This window comes from Silurus meridionalis, chromosome 22 (genome assembly GCF_014805685.1).
Source record: "Silurus meridionalis isolate SWU-2019-XX chromosome 22, ASM1480568v1, whole genome shotgun sequence".
Lineage (NCBI taxonomy): Eukaryota > Metazoa > Chordata > Actinopteri > Siluriformes > Siluridae > Silurus > Silurus meridionalis.
The window spans coordinates 17,662,852-17,685,969 of NC_060905.1; the positions used below are offsets into that span (position 1 = coordinate 17,662,852).

General features: G+C 39.3%; 1 protein-coding gene and 1 long non-coding RNA gene across 6 annotated transcripts in view; one reads left to right on the top strand and one right to left on the bottom strand.

The window, feature by feature from the left end:
* dennd3a (DENN/MADD domain containing 3a) overlaps positions 1–22,644 on the bottom strand; it is a 39,515-nt gene extending 16,871 nt beyond the window's left edge. For 4 of the 5 annotated variants that reach the window (XM_046834793.1, XM_046834792.1, XM_046834789.1 and 1 more), the window contains exons 1-14: positions 22,468–22,644; positions 15,462–15,679; positions 14,699–14,951; positions 14,510–14,625; positions 14,226–14,356; positions 14,036–14,147; positions 7,179–7,298; positions 6,861–7,079; positions 6,233–6,342; positions 5,884–6,039; positions 4,551–4,647; positions 4,363–4,466; positions 2,739–2,926; positions 1,739–2,263 (exon numbers count right to left, since the gene is read on the bottom strand). In XM_046834793.1, coding sequence (XP_046690749.1) covers positions 1,739–2,263; positions 2,739–2,926; positions 4,363–4,466; positions 4,551–4,647; positions 5,884–6,039; positions 6,233–6,342; positions 6,861–7,079; positions 7,179–7,298; positions 14,036–14,147; positions 14,226–14,356; positions 14,510–14,625; positions 14,699–14,951; positions 15,462–15,545 — 2,215 coding nt within the window. In that variant the 5' untranslated portion in view covers positions 15,546–15,679; positions 22,468–22,644. The remainder of the gene's footprint in view (positions 1–1,738; positions 2,264–2,738; positions 2,927–4,362; positions 4,467–4,550; positions 4,648–5,883; positions 6,040–6,232; positions 6,343–6,860; positions 7,080–7,178; positions 7,299–14,035; positions 14,148–14,225; positions 14,357–14,509; positions 14,626–14,698; positions 14,952–15,461; positions 15,680–22,467) is intronic. The other variant, XM_046834790.1, reaches the window with a different exon arrangement.
* On the top strand, positions 7,642–9,593 carry LOC124375962. Its single transcript, XR_006923747.1, has 2 exons — positions 7,642–8,524; positions 9,192–9,593. It is a non-coding gene; the product is annotated as an uncharacterized LOC124375962 (long non-coding RNA).
* Positions 22,645–23,118: the final 474 nt, after the last annotated feature.

Genomic DNA, 23,118 nt, shown 5'->3' on the forward strand with positions numbered 1-23,118 from the left:
TCCAACACTTTTAGTATTTAGGAACTGACCATATATTAATTGTAACCATATAATAAACATCATGCCAGTAATTAACCCCTTTGATATCCATCTACTTTGGGAAAACAACAACGAAAAAACCCCCGAAAGGATTTTGAGACGTGCCCCAAAATGACCCCGTGCATGCATGCATTTTTTAAGTATAGTGCGATTAATGGAGATCCCACAAGAAGAGGTGTTTCCACAGTTGTAGAATGTTACTGAGATTTGCCCCTGAAAAGTTCAAATCCCCTAACAACGTCACCATCAGTCTCAATCGATTCTTTTATATTACAATATATATTTAACGTATAAATATATATGTATTATATTTATGTATTCATGAAGCTAATTATCATCATCCATTTTAATAGATACTTTATATAAGCAAGGGAAAGATCTACTGATTCACATCCGCATAAAAGTTAACGAGGTGAGGCATAGATTCAATAAAAGTGTAGATCGGATACAAGTTGCCATTTGTATCGTGATGTATTATTTTTAACATATTTGCGTATTAATTAGAAAGTGATCGCTAATTTGTGAGCAATATTTTATAGGTAGGTCGATTTTTCATCGCTTAACTGTTTCTCGGGCGCGTTCTCGCAGCACCGCTGCTGCTACGTGAATATGACGTATCACAATGCTACGGAGACAAAGGTGTGTCCTGAGAATTCCTGGTACAGAATAAAAAAAAAGTACCGTAATTTCCGGACTATAAAGCACACCCTTATATAAGCTGCACTGAATTTGACAAAGATGTCACTGAATCGACACTGAATTTGACAAAGATTTTTATTTTTAACATAAATAAGCCGCACCTGTCTATAAGTCGCAGGTGTCTACACTGAAACTAAGGAACTTTACACAGGCTTTAACGAAAGACACTAAATGGAATATGTTGCGCTTCTATTAGAAGCATAGCGGTATTTTGGGAATCGCCTGGCACTGCATTCTTCCGGTATTACTGCGTGTGTGGAGACCGAGAATTATGTCCTTTTTATTTTCTGATGCTCATTTCTAATTACATGAAACATAAAAACGGGGTGTCATTTTGAGGGTTGAAATGGATTAATGGCATTTTAAGTATTTTTTAAATATGGAAAACTGATTTGATGTGCGAGCAAATTGAGATACGAGCTCATCCACGGAACGAATTAAACTCGTAGGTCAAGGCTCCACTGTATTTCTCTGGGGAGTTTATCTTTTGTCATTGTCTTGCGCCACCGGTGAAAGTTTTTCTCCCGAAGCCGTGCAGCTCAGAACACTATGTGAGGTGCGTTTTTTCATTTGGAAATTTCATTGGTCTAATGTTATGTCGCTTAGTTTTTTAGCTTGAAGTTTGTGAAAGCGGAAAAAAACCCAGGAAAAATCCATATATTAGCCGCTTCATTGTTTAAGCCACGTGGGAAAAAAGTAGCGGCTTATAGTCCGAAAAATACAGTATTTTTCTTTTTAAGATATGATTGGTTCATAACCCATTTAACTTTCTTAGGATTTGGAATCTGCTCTAAACACCACCTTTCGAAATGGCATCTTTCGATTTCTCTTTAACCGAGATGAATATCAGTAGTTAATCATTAACACATGTTGAAGCCAAAAGAAAAATGGTATGAGATATGAGAAAAATGTTTTCCTAAATTCCCTCACATGCCATTTATCTACAGCTACATCAGTGTTCTCGGATCTCTCACTCTCTTTCTCTCGGTCTGTCACTTACCCACTGTGAGAGCATGAAACAGACGCTGGATGGTGCTCAGGTCTTTGACGATTCCCGACTCCTGTACACGCCGCACAAAGTCGTCCAAAAACATATGCGTGCGCGGGAGCTCGAACTTCTTCACCGAGCCTCCATCAGAGAAGTCGTCCTGGCTGGAGCTTTTCTTCACTCGGCTGATGAGGCGCTTCAGTTCTGGCCGCCCCTCGGCCACACGCCGCTCTTCTGTCCTTAATGAGTCTGCCAGGGTGGTCACCAATTCCAGAGGGAAGATATCCATATCGGTTTTGTGGAGACTCTGGAAGTCTATCAGAGCGTCCAAACGTTTTCCTGCCACGGAATTGACCAGACCGCGGAGGTAGTAGTAGCGCGCCAGCAGGGACGAGTCCTCGGGGGTGGCGGAGTTAATGACCTTGCTGAGTTGGCTGATGAGATCTGAGTAGTAATTCTGAACATAGTGATAGGCCAGAGGAGGAGGGAATTCTGGAAGCTTGAATGTTTTGAGTGGCTTTGGGGGAATCTTGAAAGCTGTAAATATTGGAAGAATACTTTACTTAGGAAAAAGGTCAAACAAAAAAAACCTGTTCAATCTATCACCATATGTAACTAAATGGTCAGAAATGAATGAGGAAATGAGAACTCACATTATGTGATATAACAAACGGTAGCTATAATTATTAATATGATATAACTATAAATACACGCCCATTAAAAAATTACTACAAAAGTTCTAAGAGGCCATGCATTATATTTTTCATATAATATAATTCATTTTCTCATGATCTCGACATAAAAGTTATTTTCTCGTGTGCACGACTTAATTTTCTCGTGATCATCACAAATTTCTTGTGATCACCTCCTACCACAAATGGTTATGGTTATTATCTAAGATGCTGCGATGATGCTGCCTCTACAACATGCTCTTATGCTGAATACAAGATCACGAGAAATAAAAAATATTATAATACATGACCTCTTCAAAATATGAAAATAAAAAATAGACCTGGCTTGAATGTGGGTCCCTTGTCAGGTTTCTGTAAAGACAGCTGGCGCATCGGAACCGTCATCTGGATGTCCTCTACCAGGTTGGGCAGACTCATACCCAGCCTCTTACGCAACTGGTAATCCGTCTGTTTGTGTGGCGGCTCCTTCATATTGCGTCTCCGTGAAGACTCTGGCATGGCCTTCAGCCTGAGAGAAGGAGATATCTTGTGCTGTATTTACAGTGCACTGAACTGAAAGGCTAGAGCTGCAGCTGGCTTCTTTAGAATGTTGTTTAAAATGCAAGCAGCTGTAATTGTCCATAGTGGCTAATGCATATACATATTTCGATGTGTAATTACATGCTGTGCGGATATGAAACCAGCTTTTTCACCCCAAATATTGCATTAATGGATACTTCCTGTAAACTGGGCTTTATTTTCTCCTGCTCATACATTCTAATTACTGCTGTTTTCATACTGGGGTATAGAAACACTACTTTATAGGCTTGCAGCCAGTTCATGTGAGTGAAACCCAAATGAGTAAATTATGACAAATGTATATTTATATGTATACACCATACCAAATAAAAGTTTGGACACACCTTCTTCAACAGAGTTTTTTCTTAATTTTTATTACTTTCAAAATGACTAATGAAAACTTTGAAAGAACACATCTGGAATTATGTAGTAAACAAAGACGTGTTACAATTTTAGATAGTCAAAAGTAGCTTCATTTAGCATTAAGGACAGCTTGGCAAAGTCATGGCATTCTCCTCAGATTCACAGGGTAGTCACGTGGAATGATTTTCAGTTCACAGCCTTGTCAAGAGTTTACTTGTAACATTTCTTGCCTTCCTAATCTGTCAAAAGCCCTATTAGTGCTCCTAAAACTACTGTACAAATCCATGTTATGGCAAGAAACACTCAGTTAAGTAAAGAGAAAAGGCAGTCCATCATTCATTTTAGTATTCAGTCAGTCAATCCAAAACATCTCAAGAATTTTAAATGTATCCCCAAGTGGCATCTCCAAAACTATCAAATTCTATGATGAACCAGGCTCTCATCAGGACCATCCAAGGAAAAGAAGACCAAGAGCTACCTCTGCTACACAGGATAATTTATTAGAATTTACAGATTGACATTACTGCTTCTCTGAGTTCAAGTGTCAGACATATTTATATTTATATTTATATTGCAACATTCAATGTTTAGATGAGACTGGCTTCCATAATTTTGGAATTGAGGCAAAGAAACCATTCCAATACATTGGAAGGACAACAAGCCGAAAAGACTTGCTTCGGCCAAGACAGACAAGGTTACTTTAAAGAATCAAAAATATAAAACATATTCTGGGGTGTTAAACACTTTTTTGTTTACTGCACAATTCTATATATATTATTTCATAGTTACCATATATATTAACATCAACCTCAATAGATATTTTATATATCTATTTATATTAAACACATACTCTATATGGACAAAAGTATTGAGACACCTGACTTTTCTATCTATTTGTAGTTCTTTCCCACACTGTTAAATGGGATGTTCAAAAAAAAGCACATACCAATCTTATGCTCAGGTGTCCACATACTTTTGTCCAAAAAGTGTAACAATTACGAATGCTGTAAATAAGCAAAGTACCTGGCAGCTTCTGACCGAGTGTTCATCTTCATCTGTATGAATGCATCCATCTTCTTATTTAAACAATCTTTGAGGAAGGAATGGAATATGTGTGTTTCTAAGACCTGCATAGACAAAGATAAGCATGTTCATTCAGGTCTACAGACACGGTGCCTTCCTGCATGTGTTCCAAGTTTCAAATCCTATACCTGTTTGTAAAATGGCTGGTCTGCTGCTTCCTGGTCTCTGAAAAACTGCTCGCTGTTGAATACTCGATGTTCAAAGTTTAGGTGGTCATGAACCTCTCTAATAAATGCGAAAAAAAAAGGAAAAAACAACACTTCATAAGAACAAATCATAAAATGGCTCACTATCAGCAGGGGGTTAAAGAAAGAGGAGGAAATCTACCACAAGACTTTCAACCCACTCAGTACGCAATATCCACTGCTATTAACCATTGCGTGACAAGAAGTATACCCAATAATCTAAGTCTTTCTTTCTTTTTCTGTCAAACTACAGTACAAATGTTCATGAGATTCCAGTAATCCTGACCCTCGTGTATCTTTCAAGTCTTCTAACAAGCTACAATCTGCCACGCTCCTTGAGATCTCAAAACTCCAGACTTCTAGTAGTTCCTGAAATAGCAAAGTCCACTAAAAGTGGTAGAACATTCTCACATCTAGCTCCTAAACTTTGGAATAGTCTTCCTTCCCAGTTTACGTGCAGATTAAAGACTATCTTTTTAGCGAGTTCTACACATAACACACATCTCATAACCTTGTGCTCCAGTACATCTGATCACATGCACATTATCAACTTGTGCTTGTTAATATCATTAACAGCAGATATGCTAATTCCTCTCCACTGCTTCTCTTTCTCCATCCATCCCAAGGAATCCTGAGGTTGCTCCAGCCCCAGTCACGTCCCACCTTATGAACATTGTCGACCTTTAAAGAAGTAGATGCCTCCAAACATCCCGAACCATCTAGAGACGTACCAGCACCATTTGGATTCCACCTCATGTAGAGTTTGGACACTGGAACTCTTTGAATATTTAAAGGCTCTGGCATGGAGAAGCTGGTGTTGGATCTGTGATGATCGCAAATGTTGAGCTATTTAATGAGTTGCTCAGAAGCTCCTGGTTCCACAACGTCAACTGACTGTATAAGACTGTAGGAAGGACATTACTCATAATCTTACATTTCAGTGCTCATGTTAGTTCTCACTCTCCAGTGTTCTGTATTGTTTTAAGATTTATAATCACACTCTTGATATGAATGAGAATGGCTTCCCCTTTTGAGTCTGGTTCCTCATACTACGTAAGGGAAATTTTCCTTGGCACAGTCGCCCCAGGTTTGTTAATCGTGGATAAATACACGTCACTTTAAATTTGTTATAAAAGTCTTACATTCTATCAAAAAAGCTGCTTTGAGACAAGCAAATAAACCTGAAATTAATTGAATGGCAATCAGGATTGTTTCATTATCCTGCACATGGTCTGAAGCATGAAGAAGACAATTACAGCTTACAGTAAAATCTGACCTGAAGATGTTGACAATAAGCTCAAGACTGATATTTCGGATTTCAGAGTTGAGCTTCCGCTGCCACTGGCGCCTGCGATTCCGCACGTCAGCTATGTCCAAGCTGCTGCCCTGAGCGCACATCTCCAGGTCATTGTGAATCTGCAGCCCCTCTACACTACAGAAACAAAAGAGATCCATATAAAATGTAAGATTTTATATAAAAAAAACACAGAGCCTTTACATACAAAAGACACAAACGTAATCCCCCTAGAAACTATTAGAACGAACTTTTGAGGTCAAAAGATCAGTATCAGAGGATTAAAAATACTAATAGATTAATGAGAACAGGATTTTGGGGTTCTTCTTACCGCCTCTTAAAACACTCTGTGACAGTCACCGGTACATCTGGCAAGTCTGCAGAACACGATGATGTCACTGTGCCATCATCAATATCGATAAGGATCAGGTCATCAGCTTCCTGATGGGGAAAAAATGAACTCTGTCAATTCAAAAATTATAGTTTAGTGATTAAGGTATAGGACATTGGATCTGAAGGTTGTGAGTTCAAAACCCAGCCACACCAAGCTGCCACTCCTGGGCCACTGAGTAAGGTTCTAATGATATAAAAGGCCCAAATGCTATAAATGTAAAAGGCTTTTGGCACCAAGTACCATGGGGTAAGTCTTCAGAATACAGGGTGCTCATAGCTCATTGGTTACGTTGTAGGACTTCTGATCAGAAGCTTACGAGTTTAAATTCCAGCTGCCACTGCTGGCCTGAGCAAGGCCCTTAACCCTGAACTGCTCAGTTGTATGAATGAGATAAATATAAGTCGCTCATGATAAGAGCGTCTGTCAAAATCAAGTAAATGTAAATAAACTATCGACTATGTAATATGTATTTTTCATCTATTCGCATTGAGATGCGAATCGCATCGTCCTCAGTTTTACACATCCCCACTCCGAGTGGATCCAAGCCGAATATATTCCTCCTTACCCCTGCCACATCTTCAAGGTGCTGGACGTGGCAGCCCATGATGTAGGCAGTGGGAGCCATGAGGAAGTCCAGCATCTGTTGGGAAAGAACAGGAACGAATGGGTGCTGCCAGCGCAAAGGGTGGATGAACAGCATAAAGCACTCAGCTACCAGCGTAAGCCTGGCCCAGTCCGAAGAGAAGAACACAACACGCTGCTCGGTCAAGATACTGCAGATCACCTGCAGACACATGTTACGCTCTTAGTTATGGATCACAGATTCGCATTACTTTTCACATAAAAAATGTTTTGTGCACATTAACATTTTCCGGTGACAGACCTGTAAGATCTGCTCAGGTTGAAAGCACAGGAAGGGCAGATGGAGGTCAAGGTCTACGGCAGGATGGTCCATGTCTTCTCTAGGTGGGAGAATGATCTGCAGTGGTTTCAGGTTAAACGCCTAAAAACAGGAAGATGTATAGGTGAAAAGTTGAAGAGAGATTAATATCCAGTGAACTCTTGCTATACCTAAATCACCAGATCGCCATGCTTTAAAGTTCTAATTGGTTGTTCCATCCATCTATAGATGCAAAACACCTGAAACCATTTTGTCATTTATACCACAATATAATGTCAAACGTACACACTGTCAAAAATCACACACTCGAATATATAGTTTTGCCTCTATTTGCTTCGATTACGGCACACACAATTGCTGTGGCATCGTTTCGAAAAGCTTTGCGGTGTCACAACATTTCACATTCCATCCAGGGATGCATTTGTTTTGTAGTGGTTGTGTTAATGTTGGGTACGCCGTTTTCTCTATGCCTTGATTGGGGCTTTTATTCGGAAATTATTGTTGCGCAACACTGCTATTGAGTCATTCTGTTTAGCTAAACCGCAGGAAGCTGTTAGAGCACATGGCTTGTTAGATGGTGATGATAGATCTTTTAACGCTTTTCCTGGGAAACCATTTGTCTGCAAGTAAATGTAACCCATAGAGAAATAAGGGCTACTATGCTGTAGTTTTACTCCCAACCATAGGGGGCGTTGGAGGCTGACTCGATTAGAGCCTTGGTTATCAGCTTTTCCCCCCTTTTTGTTTTTTCTTCTCCTCGTGAATGCCAGCAGAAATACCCCTTCTAGAATGATAAAACCAGCAGAAATACCCCTTCTAGAATGATAAAACCAGCAGAAATACCCCTTCTAGAATGATAAAACCAGCAGAAATACCCCTTCTAGATTAATAAAACCAGCAGAAATACCCCTTCTAGATTAATAAAACCAGCAGAAATACCCCTTCTAGAATTATAAAACCAGCAGAAATACCCCTTCTAGAATTATAAAACCGGCAGAAATACCCCTTCTAGAATGATAAAACCAGCAGAAATACCCCTTCTAGAATTATAAAACCAGCAGAAATAACACTTCTAGAATTATAAAACCAGCAGAAATACCCCTTCCAGAATTATAAAACCAGCAGAAATAACACTTCCAGAATTATAAAACCAGCAGAAATAACACTTCCAGAATTATAAAACCAGCAGAAATAACACTTCTAGAATTATAAAACCAGCAGAAATAACACTTCTAGAATTATAAAACCAGCAGAAATAACACTTCTAGAATTATAAAACCAGCAGGAAGCAGAGGAAATAATTCCAATTAAAAACAATTAAAACTCCGGTGAGTGAAAGCACATTTTTTTCTAAGTATGATGCTACTGATCATGGTGCTAAAATGTTATTGGGAATTATCTAAAAACCAGTCGGAGTGTTTGCAGAGTTATCTGTAAAGTTAAAATCTAAATAAACTATGTGTCTTTATAATTACATAAGGTTGATCTACTTAGTTATGTTTCATGGTGTTACAATGCTAAAGGGTGGCTAAGGCTGTAGCTCGTTAGCATCGGTGCGCTAGCATGTGAGTGGAACAGAATGGTTTAGGATAGCATGTAAAAATTACATCTCATTTGGTAATTGCTGTTTATGCAATATGAGTGAATACAACATGTTTATTATATCCAAGGTACATGGGTTATGTAATTGATTGTGTTAAGTTCCATTTTTCTTGTTTATTGTTTATGCTAATTAATTTCCATGTTAAACCTGTGTTAAATAAGGTAATTTTGAATGTATGATGGAGTTTAAAGGAATTGATGTGTAACTAGAAATACCAGAAATATTATTACAAATAATTAAATTGTAAGTGTGAATAGTTGATGTAACTTGACTAATAGATTGAAGTGTATTCCTAAATATTGGTAACATGCACTTTAAAAGAAAAAGAAGTCAATGGGGTCTCATGTTAGAAAAGGAAAAGAGAATTGTTTTTGTCTGTACCGTTTGTGCAGATTGTTGTTTTTTTGAGTACTAGAAAGTCTGGATGAACCGAGATGGCGAGCCTAGCCCAGCGAGACTGGTAGACGATCTTAACGGAGTGGCCAGCCGTTGATTTGTCACCAGAGGAATCCTGATTTACGTCGAGCGTGCCAGTTAAGGCATTATTCACACACAGTAGTGTTACACCAAGTGCACTTGAGGACAAGGACATTTATGCTTACTGAAATACACATTCACAGGTCTTTGGATCCACATTCCACATTCACTTACAGAACCAAATGAACATTTAAGGGGAATTTACTTTATGATTTTATTATTTTAAAGAGCTCTTCCTTTTTTTGTTTTAACATTATTGTGCCATTTATTTTGCACTGTTGTAAGAAAGCAATAAAATTGTCAGCTGTTCAACTCAACCGGAGCTTCTCGTGTGAATTGGCCCAACCTACCTCTCATCGAACCTAGGTAGATGTCAGCGTCTTTTAGCTACTTCCATAAGATCAATACCATAAGCGCTAAACAAAAGTTAATATTTTTTGTATTATGGATATATTTTGGATGCATTTTGTGTGTTCTGTGTTTTCAGTTTTACATCAAATACAAAAGGGATTACATTAAAGCGAAGGAAAGTTACACTGAGTTGTTATTGGGGTTCCAGCTATTGGTGTTAGCTAACTGTTTAGCCTTGCAGGGAAACGCATCGCGAGGACAGGAAAGTAAAAAGACAAGAATAAAGCAGGTTCAAGCACAAGAAATTCTGTGCATCATCAAGGAGTCTGCGCTCAGGGAAACAGTACCAAACAGAAAACGCTAGGTCTAAAAGAAGTGTTGATAGCAAGTCTATTCAGTCGAAATCAACAAAATCCTCAGAAAGAAGCAGACAGACAGTCTTCCACAAGCAAATCTGCATATGCTTAAAAGTAGACACAGTGTCCTTAACTTTCATACAACAATAAGGACACATACTAATCCATATCCTTCTTTTCCTGTCACCCCTCTTTTCTCTCTCTCTCTCTCTCTCTCTCTCTCTCTCTCCCCTTCTCTCGCTCTCCTTCTTTCTCTCTCCCTCTCCTTCTCTCTCTGTCTCTGTCTCTCCTTCTCTCTCTCTCTCTCTCTCTCTCTCTCTCTCTCTCCTTCTCTCTCTCCTTTTCTCTCTCTCTTTCTCTCTCGTTAAACATGCTCCTGAGGTTCCAGTGACCACTGTTCCTGCCCCTCTCCCTCTTTTCGGATCTTCCCACTTCATCCAGGCCTGCCTCTGGATGGTGTTCTCTTCGACTGGAGGCCACTATGTGCAACTGGGGTTTCTCATCAACGCCTTGGGTGATTCCATGTACTTACGGAGTAAGAACGGGAGCTTTGAGGATGGATTTGGACTGTAGTTAATGTCAACAGACTGCTACGTTGACTCAGGACTACAGTTTGCTACTGATCACCATTACTGCACCCCACAACATCGTTTATCTGCTACAAATGGACATTCGGTGCAACCCAGATGAGGATGGGTTCCCTCTTTGAGCCTGGTTCCTCTCAATGTTTCCTCCTTATGCCATCTCGGGGAGTTTTTCCTTGCCACAGTCGCCACTGGCTCACTCATCAGGGACAAACTTACACTTAAAGAACATCTCATTAATTTTTATCACCACATTATCTGTGTAAAGTTGCTTTGAGACAATGTTCATTATTAAAAGCGCAATATAAATAAATATTAATTGAATACTGAGAGTACACAAGATGCACAAGCACATAAATGGGGCCCCCACAATACTCCCTTTGCTCAACGACTCGCATTAGGATGGGTCATTGTGGGTGAAATCTGTTTAGGAACAGTTCACAAATCATCAGTTGTGAATGTCTTCAAAGCAAAATGCACTTCTGTATGGTCGCACATCCATACTTTGTCCTCGTCAATATAACAAACGAGTGAAAGAAGATTTTGGGTTTACACCATGTCAAAATCTGCACACTTTATCTTGTACGATGGAGGCAAAACTTGCTGCGTATAAAGATGGTTTGGGTTGTTCAGTGTTTTAAAGTTCCAGTGATGATGAGAAACCTTCACTGTCTGTGGATGACAGACAGTTTTTGGATATTATGAAATAATCAGTATAGAGAAGCTTGGTGGCACCCTCTACCATTCTGATCTCCAAGGCGTCGCTTACCAAGTAACAGGGAACAAGCAATTGAGCATTTCTGCTCACTTCAGAAAACATTAGATAAGAAACCAGAAATGAAGAAACACTTTACTGAGTTTATGCAAAAGGTGCTTGACAATGGTCATGCAGAAGTTGCTCCTCCTTTAGAGAAGGGCAAAGAACACTGGTATCTCCCAACCTTTGGGGTATATCACCCGCCAAAACCATATCAGTTAAGAGTGGTGTTCGACTCAAGTGCTGAATTTGACAGGGTGTCACAGAATCATGTGCTGCTTAGTGGCCCATACTTAAACAGCACCCCTTTGGGTGTCCTGTGAGCCTATAGGAGTCTCTGCAGATGTGCAATAAATGTTCTACTGTTTTCTTGTTCAGGAAGAACACAGAGATTACCTCAGGTTCCTGTGGTATGAAGACAACACCATGAAAGAAAGTGTGATAAACTACAGTATGAGAGTTCACGTTTTTGGTAACATTCCATCAGTTGCTGTAGCCATTTACTGCAAGAGGAAAGCAGCTCTGAAAAGTGAAAAAGAACATGACACTGATGCAGAAAGATTGGTAAAGAGACAATTTTATGTTGATGACTGTCTTGCTTCGGTACACAAGGTCACATCCAACAGCAAACTAGTGATGTAGAAGATTGTGCAAATATCGTAAAAGACCTTGATCTCAGTTTAGTGTTCCTCCCTGTCCAATAAAGCTTGGGAATGTCTTAGAATTTGTAAACTGATCGTTTCACATTTCATGTTTCTAGTGAAGCAAAGGCCTACCAAAGAAATGGCATTCTTTCTACAGTAAACAGCATCTATGGCCCTCTGGGTTTCACAATGCCCACAACAATGCATGGTAAAGATATCATCTCCTTTCACTCGAACAACATGAGTGGGATATGCCACTGCCACCCGAAAAACAAAATGGAAAGAATCTTTAAACGTCATTGAGGATATTGAGATTCCACGATGTTACATTTTAGCTTCACTAACCTTGATGAAAATAAAAGAGCTTTACATCTTTTTAGATGCCTCAACAACAGTGATAGGAGCCGACGCCTATTTGCAAGCTATTGACAGTAAAGGCCATTGTCATGTTGGATCTGCTATGGGAAAATCCTAGCCGGCACCAAGACTTGCACATACAGTTCCACGGTTTGCGCAGCTGGTTTAGCTGTGGCTCAAAGATGAAATCAACATTGTTTGGGACACTGTCAAATTCTATACTGACAGCAAAATAGTACTAGGCTACAATCACAACACTGCTAGGAGATTATTTGTGTATGTGGAGAATAGGGTGATTAGGATCAGAAAATCCACACAACCTGGCCAATGAATTTACATCTCAACAGAGCAAAACCCTGCAGATCATGCTACATGATTTGCTTCAGCAATCCTGTTGAAACACACAAACTGGCTTTCAGGACCAAGTTCAAGCAGAGGAGTTTCTTGACAAACAGGATTTTACCCTTATAAATCCTGAGATAGATGACGAGATTCGCCCCGATGACTTTGTTTACCAAAACCTCGTGGAGACAGCTAGGTTGTCATCGCTTCATGCATTTTTCTAGTTGGAACACTCTCATTCGTACTTTGACCAGGCTAATTCATGTAGCCGTAACTTTCCAAATAACAAACAATACAGGCGACAAAGGATAGCAACAGTACAGGAACTCAAGCAGGGTCTCAGAACTCCTAAAAGCAAAAAAATGGTTATTGGATCTGTTCAGCATGAAGTATTCAAAAAGGAATACAAGTGCATAGAGAAGGAACCAATCTCAATACTCTTCCAATTCAGGATTGAAAGGCAAATATCCCTTGCTGATGTATGTTTGGAGCAAAAGCACCCTCTCATTCTTCCAAGAATTCACCATATTTAAACCCTTTATGTGAGACACTATAACAAAGAGGTAGAGCATCAAGGACGTCATATCACCAAAAAGGTTGCAAACGTGTCGTAAGCTAAAAGGAAGGTTAAAGTGCCAAACAATTGCCAAATATACCTTCAGAAATACTTGAGAAGAACCACCATTCACCAATGTTGGACTTGAAGTCTTTGGTCTTTGGGCTATCCTCACACACACTGACTAGAGGAGGTAGTGCTTAAAGCAAACGATGGGCAGCAATCTTTATGTGCATGTCTACCAGAGCTGTACACATAGAGCTCATCGAATCCATGAAGACATCCAGCTTCATTAATGCATTACAGAGGTATTTTTCATTCGAGGTCCAGCCAAAGTTCTCCATTCTGACCGAGGAACAAATTTTGTGGGTGCATGTAAAGAACTAAAAATGGACACTGATGATCAATTCCTACCTTCACCACACATGTGGGGCTCATGGGAAAAACTAATTGGTGTAAGCGGGCGTATTTTAGACGCCATGTTGTTAAAGACCAGACCCAGTCGACTCACTCAAGAAGTCTTGAGGCTGTTGGCGAACACATAAAACTGGAGATCGAAGACTTCAGATTTTAACTTCCGATTATATATATATATAATTTCTTTTTTTTTCTCTAAATCTGGCACAATTCTTCAAAATATAACAGCAAGAGATAAGAGATGCAAAAGTTTGTGCCCCTAGCAAGCAGGTTCCAGGTAATTAATCTAGGTACATTACCGCAATAATTATCCAATATAGTTTATTTACATCCAGGTGGTGACTTTTTTGGCCAGATATGACAAGAACTTAAAACCAAATTCCAAACAATCTCACCACTTGTAGCTGTCCAGGTGGTGGGATGGGCACCAGTGCCAATTTGGCTGCAAATTCCTTCACCTGCTCCTCGAACTCAGCCATCCGGGAATTCTTCAGCTGGACCAGGAACCTGGAAATAGTTACAAACCACATCGTATTGAAGTTCTCCACACAACACTGTACTATTAATGTTGGCACAGGTACTCACGAGGACAGGCAGTCTCTCAGAGCGTTGTAGTAAGGGTATTTGGAAATGAGGCAGATGCCATAGGCTGTGAACAGCTTTGGAGGTTTGTATAAATAGTGTCCGTTTTTGTGTAAGATTTTGTCAACAGATACCTAAAACACAAAAAGAATTGATGAGATTAGTTTTATTCCAAGTACAGACTAGAATAACATGCTTGTATGACCATTAAATACTAGGATTATGCATTTCTGTGTACACAGTGGTAAATGTTTCACCCGAGCCGCCGGATTGCCGTAAACTCTCACCTGTATGGGTTTGTAATACTGAACCACCACTCCATGTGTCTGGTTCCCAAAGACGTCTGTGAAAACCAGGAAGTGATAAGAGTCCTCTTGACACTCACTAGTGACTCGCAGCCCACCTAAACCACGACAGGATGTTACCACGTACGCAAAAACTTCCAAAATTTTCAAGTAGGTTCGCGAACGCTTTACCTGGGAAACAAAGCTGGGGCAGGGCAATGAGGTCAATGTCTTTAGGTACGCTCTGGTCATCCTCCGTGGCCTTGTCATTGCTGGAAGGCACAGACATGCGTTCTTTTTTCTTTTTCAAAAACGAGCGGCGTCTCTGGCCCCGGCTGAAGGCGTGACCATCGCTTGAGTTCTCCTTGGATATAAAAGGTGGAGAATGGACCTGCAACACCTCGGCATCCAACAGAACAGGCTCTTTTGATTTCGCATCCTGCTGCTGAGAATGAAAAAAACGGTCATTAGTTGTTATTCATGACCTTTAATTTCGGAAATAATGCCTCGGTAAACAACAAAGCATCTTATTAAGGGGGGTTTATTCAAAGCCTGCCAGAATTCTTCAAAATATAACAACAACTGAGTCAACAGAGAAACGTTTTTGCTCCTTGACAAGTCCATGATCTAGATCTCCATGAGCAAAATAAGAAAAAGTGGTATAATCAAGTGTGTTTTAATACATCAATACTTTTATATCAATTATTTTTGATAATGAACGACGATCTGTAAAAACTGGCTCGTAATTCCATTATACATTCACATTTAATGGCATTTGGCAGACGCCCTTATTCTCATTCATACAACTAAGCAGCTATAAGGTTACGGTCCTAGAAGTGGCAGCTTGGTGTGGCTGGGATTTGAACTCATGACCTTCGAATGCTTTAACCACTATTACCACACTACCACCTCCCCACAGATTAAACGGCTTCAACTTGAGGACATGCTGCTTTACCGTGCATAACTCCTTCAGTCGCTCACTGGACACTCCGACAACCACGCAAGCTTCCAGCAGTCCTAACGGGATGTGTGTCGTCATCTCAAAGAGCACGCCCACGCCTCTTCCGTTCACAACGACAGCCGAGTGGCTGCGATAAGACCTTCTCCACGCTCAGAGCAATCCTCCTTGACAGTGCAGATTACACCGTGGCTGAACATCAGCCTCATCAAGCCCTGTTCAGAGAGATACCGAGTTAAACATTGTTCAGGGGTCAAGATTTCTTTTTTTTTAAGCGAAAAAGAGAAGTTGAAGTAAAGAAGTAACTTAGACTTTTCGTGGTGTGAGCAACACAATGAAGCTAAAAATCAAATGACAAAATACAGAGAAAAACTGCTGCATCGGTGTTTATCGGTGAATAACACAAATCAACAAATAAAATGGTAAACAAAAACTCTTGGAACTGTTTTACTCGAATTTTCATACATTCAGTGTCACCGGAGCACATCTGACCATCTAGGGATCCTTCCCTTTTTTTTTGTATTGCATCATGTATAAGGTTATTAATATGGGAGTTTTTTCTTTTCAGATGTAATACTATAGAAATAAAATCTAAAAACAAAATCTAAACGGAAAACGAAAAAAAAAAAGCTTAATTTTAGACACACATTTTCCTTTTGTTTCTATGTGACAAACAAGAAAAAAATATGCACAAGAATTAGACAGTGAATGAGTGGAAGAAAGGTCTGGGGACAGTTCAGACATTGTCTTGTCTAACAGAAGAACTTGTGTAAGACGGACAACAGGAGAGATGTGACCAGACTGCCTCACTCCCACACTCAAACACGGGAACATGAAACTGAATAGTTTGGGGTTGTTTTAAAGCAGGGAAGGTTGGAGACTTATTCCGGAAAAAGAAAGGAATCCTGAACTAACATGGCAACCATTCCATACTTTACCAGTACACCATGCAAATCCGGACTGCGGATCATTGGATCCGACTTCACCGTACAACAAGATGATGAGCCGAAGTGTACGTCCGAGCTATTTAAGCGTTAGAGAGTAAACAGTCCTCAGGAGTGATATCTATCATGGAATGACCTGCCCAGTAACTGCACCTAAATCCCACTGAACTGCTTTGGGATAAACTGGATCATAAAGAAATCTCCAACTAGTGGTGAGTTTTACAAGAGGCACGGCAAAGTACATTTCGTTTGGAGAAACGAAATGTGTGCATGCTGAGAGCGTGTAAAGTTGTTCTTCATGCTTTTTTACTGAAAATAACGTCTCTGAACATTTATATATTTGTTTGGTCCAAGCAAATCTTCAGTCTTTCTGAGTTTGTTGCATAGAAAAAAAAAAGAACACGAATGTGTCACAAAACACTGTGTTTACAAACTTTTGACAGGCCCTGTATATAATTTAAAACATTTTTTATATGCTAAAACTGTCTTTATTTGAAATCAACCTGTGGAACTGTGGATCAGACCACATTTGCTATCAGGAGCCCCAAAGAACCTGCCTGTGGACCTTCCTCTGAGATCTGCGATATCCATTACAAAAAGCAGAAGAGCTCATTGCACAACCCAGACATTACGCAAACTACAAAGTGTGAAGTCTATAAATAGAAAGAAGGACGCATGTCAGACGTGTCCATAAACTGTACGACACCAAAGGAACTAACTGGCTGAAAAAAAGAGAACCTGTACAAACCTCAACAAACCCATCAGCCTCTTCATGTTTGTGGCCAGAAGAAAGCCACTTCTCAGAAAAGCCAACATAAAGGCATGTGAGGGAAATGTTTTTTTCCCAGTCTGCACAGCTTTCAAAAAAAGGTTCTTCAATCATTTGAAACAAAGCATTACATTTGGGGAAGATCAAAATCTAGTTCATGGAAATCCTACCAGGAAGGACAATGAATTCAGCATCGTGATCTGGTGTTATATTCGACACGAAGAACTGGATATCTTGTCACTTTCAAGGGCAAACATGGATGGAGCCAAAATACAGGCCAAAATCTTAAGAAGAACGTGTCCTAGTCAGAGAGATCTCCGTCAAGGTGATCATTCCAACAGGACCATTAATCAAAGGCAGAAATTTTTTTTACATGTTTTTGTCCTTATTCGTAGTCTGTATGAGAGACAGGAAAACGTTCCTACAGATGCTGGATGCCACCGAAACAACTTAATGGAATCCTAAAGTTATCAACTAACACAAAAGCTTTAAACCCACCCTAAACGGCATGAAATCCGGGAACAAAAACATGACTGTGTGGCTGTTTAAGATCACAAATTATACATGTATTTAGATATTTCAGTAAATGACCAAAGGACCTGATAGTAATAGAGTCTCACATTAAACTCGTAATGGGAAGATCAGTCATTTTGGTCAATTGGTCCTTTGAGTCATTAAGTTCATTTCGTTTCTTTAACCAGTAATAAAATATATATTTATTATATATATTTTTGATGAACAGATCCCCCAATACATCTACATACACCAACTTTGACTAAATTTCCAATAATTTATAAATGTATATAGAACTACATGGCATCTATGGGAGTCGCGTGACAAAAAAATGAACAACTCAGACCAAAGGACTCATAAGATTAACTACTCAATTCTGTTTCCTGTACAAAACGTATGAAGATTTCATAATACTTTGCTCATCCAGTAAAACATAAACCACTCTTCGAGACGACCCGTTCATCTGAGTCAGATTAAAAAGATTGGTTGAAAGTGAACGAATCGTTCATGAACGTTCAGGGAAGAATGTCTATAGATTTGTCAATATCCAACTTTATACATCATAGATTTCAAACATCATTTCCACACCTGCAACAGGTTCAGCTCATTAGTTACATGAGCGTTACACAAACATCTCTCAAGCTTTTTTTAGAGAAGGAAGTAGGAAAAGACTAATGAGAATCCTGATGAGAAATCTGTCTTGTAAATATCCTTGTAAGTGTGGCTAAATACATTTCTTCTCCTCTGTCAGCCGTTGTGGAATGAAAAAAAAAAAAGTTATGAAATCGGCATGAATATATTTGAGCTGGTGCAGTTCGCTTTAAGCAGCACAACCAAGAGAAACGCTATAAAATAAAGAGAATAAAATATTAAATCATATAATACATATTCATGGACAATAAATACAAACCTGATTCCAAAACAGTTGGGACACTGTAAAAATTGTGAATAAAAACAGGATGCAATCATGTGGAAGTTTCAAATGTCAATATTTTATTCAGAATCCAACATAGATTGAACTAAAACTGTCAAAATGTCTCACTTTCAATATTTGATATATTATCTATATTCTATTGTAAATAAAATATGTTTATGAGATTTGTAAATTATTTCATTCTTGTTTTTAAATTCACAATTTGTACAGTGTCCCAACTTTTTTGGAATCGGGTTTGTATATAGAAAATGTAAGTTAGTGATTTTGATAAAGGTTAGACCAGCAGAGAAGACCTTGCTGGCCCTCGTCCTTCTGTGAATCAGATATCTGCTGTGTGCATCATAAAATGACGAATGTTAGAGATAACCATAGTGTTGAGCCCAGGCCTGAGGACGTTTTGTGTAGTTGCAAAAAAAGCTTTGTTTTTTAGAATACATACATTTTTTTTATGTTCACAAATGTCTATTCCTTAAATAAGAAACTTGAATGGGTTAAATTAATTGCCCGTCCATCCGTCTGATTGCACGCTGTGACTAACATTAAAATCCTGATGCAACAATTGAATTGAATAATCACACAAAGCAAATCAATAAATTATTTTATAATAAAACTGACCCATGGTTGAAAGGCAGTAGAAACACCGCTGGCCTGTCTGTCTGTCTGTCTGTCTGTCTGTCTGTCTGCCTGCCTGTCTGTCTGTCTGCCTGCCTGCCTGCCTGTCTGTCTGTCTGTCTGTCTGTCTGTCTGTCTGCCTGTCTGTCTGTCTGTCTGCCTGCCTGCCTGTCTGCCTGTCTGTCTGTCTGTCTGTCTGCCTGTCTGCTTGCATCTCTCTGTACCATCACCACGAGTAAAACATAAATATAAAAAGAAGTTACTTTTACGGCCCAAACATTGATTAATTTTCTATATCAGTAAGAGTTTGATTCCACTTATACCACAGCAATTTTTCTATTAATTAAATAGTTACGGATGATCAGAATTAGAATCAGGTTTATTGGCAGGGTGTGTTTACACACAAGGTATTTGGTTCCAGCTGTTGGTGACTTTTAAAAGTATATAAATAACAACACTATACATTTACTCACAATGATGTTATGGAGCGTTTTCCAAAAAAGAAAAAGTGATCATATTAACAGATCTAGTTATAACAGACGTTAAAGCCTCAATGTACTCTCTTTTTTGTACTTGTAAAGTTGATAAGATAAAAAAAAAAAGCGAATTAAACGAATAAACAGTGCTTGTCTAGTTACCACAAAGACGCATTCACTATGAAAATCAATAAGGAGCATTTTAAACATTCCATTTCATATTTAGTCCATCTTTCCTCTTATAATAACCTTATTCTCTTATAATTCCAGTCTCCTTGGAAGATGTTCCACTAGATTTTGGAGTGTGTTTGTGAAGATTTGTGGAGATTCATTCAGCCACAAGAGTGTTAGAAAAGAGCTGGAGTGCGGTCAGTGTTTACGTTCATCGCAATAAGGTTGAGGGTCAGCGCTTTATAGCAGGAGATCTTCCACTCCAACCCAGGTAAAGAATATTTTTATGGAGCTGCTTTGTGCACAGGGTCATCATCAACTTTTTTTATTTTACTTTTTACAACTTCTTTACTTTCACTCATTAAATTTTTTAACACAAATTCAAACCAGACTTGTTACTTTAGTTTTAATCTATAGATCAATATTTTTTCTTCTCAGCCCATTAACCTATTTCTTGTCAATGTGCGTTTTTTTAATCGACCACTGGTGGATCATTTCATGGCTCTCACATACCACAAGCGTACACTAGTTTACAAAGATAACAATGAGCAGACAGGAGACAGTAAGAAGTCTGGGGTTAACATGGATGAGACAGAGGGAGTCAGTGATGTAAATATTCCTGATCACCTGATCATCATCATCATCTTTTCTCTGCTTGTGTTCTATATGGTGGATCTTCAGCCTGAATACATTCATTAGGGAACAACATTTTAAATACTTTTGTATTAATATATTACGAGAGTCGGGTTACCAGCGTGAAACTAAAACAGGTAGTAATAATGACGTTCTGAAGAACATATCAGAGACCAAATTTCTTTACTTTAACTTGAGTGAAAAAGTACAGTCAGAACTTCAACTTTTACCAGAGTCTTTTAAAACACGAGTATCTGCACTTCTACTTGAGTGAAGGATGTGTGCACTTTTGCCATCTCTGGTATTGTCATGATGGAACAGCTTTGAGTCTCCTAGCTCAAGTGACTTTCAGATATGGCTGGAACTGTCAGGTGTCCCAATGCTTTTGATTAATATTGTTATAACCCTGGTAGCTGAAACACGGTCAGAAAATTGATTGACATGTTCTGACCAATCAGATTTGAGAATTTATCCGCACTGTGCTATAAACAATATTACAAAGTGACACCATTTACATTCTTTTTATGATTGTAGGTCTGAAGCACAGCTGATTTATTTTTATAGACTGCCAATATGATATTTTTTTTATGTAGGACGAGCTTTCCTTCTCTCTCTCCGTTTCTGCGCGAGTGTGTTGTGTGTATGAATAAACAGCGTGCAGTGACACTGCACCACGAGACTTCCAGCAAATACGATGGAATTTTGGACAGACAGGTTTTGGATTTGACATTTTTTTTTCAGCGATGACGAGCAAAACCTCGAATGATATCGCTGTAAACGTGGAATCATTTATATATACAATATATAATCAAATAGTATACACATTGCAGAGCTGTAGAGACACCTTTTTTTCCAAAAGAAAGAAAGAATACAGGAAATAAAAATAGAAAGAAAGAACGAACAAGAAAAATACAAAACATTAAAAAATTTAAAAAATATGTAAAAAAAGTAAGAAAGAAAGAAGCTTTTACTTGCCACATATTCTGTACATTTAAGCATTAAAGCACATATACATTAAAATTATTTCGCCGCAAATCCCAAATTGTTATGAAGCTGGGTTCAGATTGCAGGATCAGCTGTGATACAGTTGGGTTAAGGGCCTTGCTCAAGGGCCCAACACTGGGAGCATGGCAATACATAGACTTGAACCCCTGACCTTCCAATCAGCAACCCAGAGCCCTAACCACCGATTGTTAAGGATGAACCAGTCCTGCTACAGGTCACGCCAGTTTTTCTGATGTGAAGAAAAAAAAGTTTTGGCACCTTCATGGGATGGGAAACCATCCTATCACACATGGACATTGTTGTAAAAAAAAAAAATGCAATTACAGCCAACTCCCAAAATGACATCTGGATTATGTTATGGAAAGGTCAAAACACTGCGTGTGTGTGTGTGTGAGACACAAAAAAGTATGTGGATTGGGACGTGGCCAGTCTTAGTGTTAAGGCAGGGCATGTACTGAGTGCTGGGACAGAAAGCACATTCATTCTATACCAGTGGGGGAAAAAAGGCTGTTCTGTGAAGAAATGAAAATGCAATGAGCCCTGGGCTTGTGTACACGTTTAACTGCCTTGTAGAAATACAATGACGACAAAACTTCATGTGACGTCAGAAAAGTCCAATAAGACAGAGAAGACACTGGATGACAGAAACCAGGGTTGTTATATAAAATAGTGTAGTGAGAAGGGGAAAAGGTTTGATCTCCACCTCGGAAATGTGGATAAAGTGTCAGAACCGAGTCAAACACGGAACATCTCACTCACTATACATGCGTTAAGGGTTCAGGAAAACGTGACAGTGACTCGGCGTGGAAACAGATACAATGTATATACATTTAATATATTCTACAACTTCAAAAGCGGTGATTTCCGGTCACGCTTTTTCATCTTGTCTTTCAAACACCGCGCAACCCCCTTTCATCTTCACTACAACAAACAAACGCCAACGAACCTGAATGAAACTGTCGCTTTTCCATGTGCAGTCTGGCAGCCGAGTTACTCCATATGAGCCGAAAACTCAAACCTTCCCTACAGCCGGAATGAGCTGATTCCAACCTGCCCCAGGTATCAGTCCTGCGTCATTCTCCCAAGTGCTTTCTTCCTTTCTTCCTCTCTCTCTCTCTCTCTCTCTCTACACACACACACACACACACACACACACAAACTCTCTCTCTCACACACACACACACACACACACACACACACACACACTCTCTCTCTCTCACACACACATATACACTAACTCTCTCTCACACACACATACACTAACTCTCTCTCACACACACACACACACACACAAACTCTCTCACTCACACACACACTAACTCTCTCTCTCACTCACACACACTAACTCTCTCTCACACATACACACACAAACTCTCTCTCTCTCTCACTCACACACAAACTCTCTCTCTCTCTCTCTCTCTCACACACACACACTCTCTCTCTCTCTCTCTCTCTCTCTCACACACACACACACACACACACACACACATTCGCTTAAACAAAAAAACCTGTCCTGAGAAAAACCCTTCCTCTCCCCCTTCTTTAAGATACCGAACCCGCGTCTCAATCCTCATACTAACATACTACTTACTCCCTA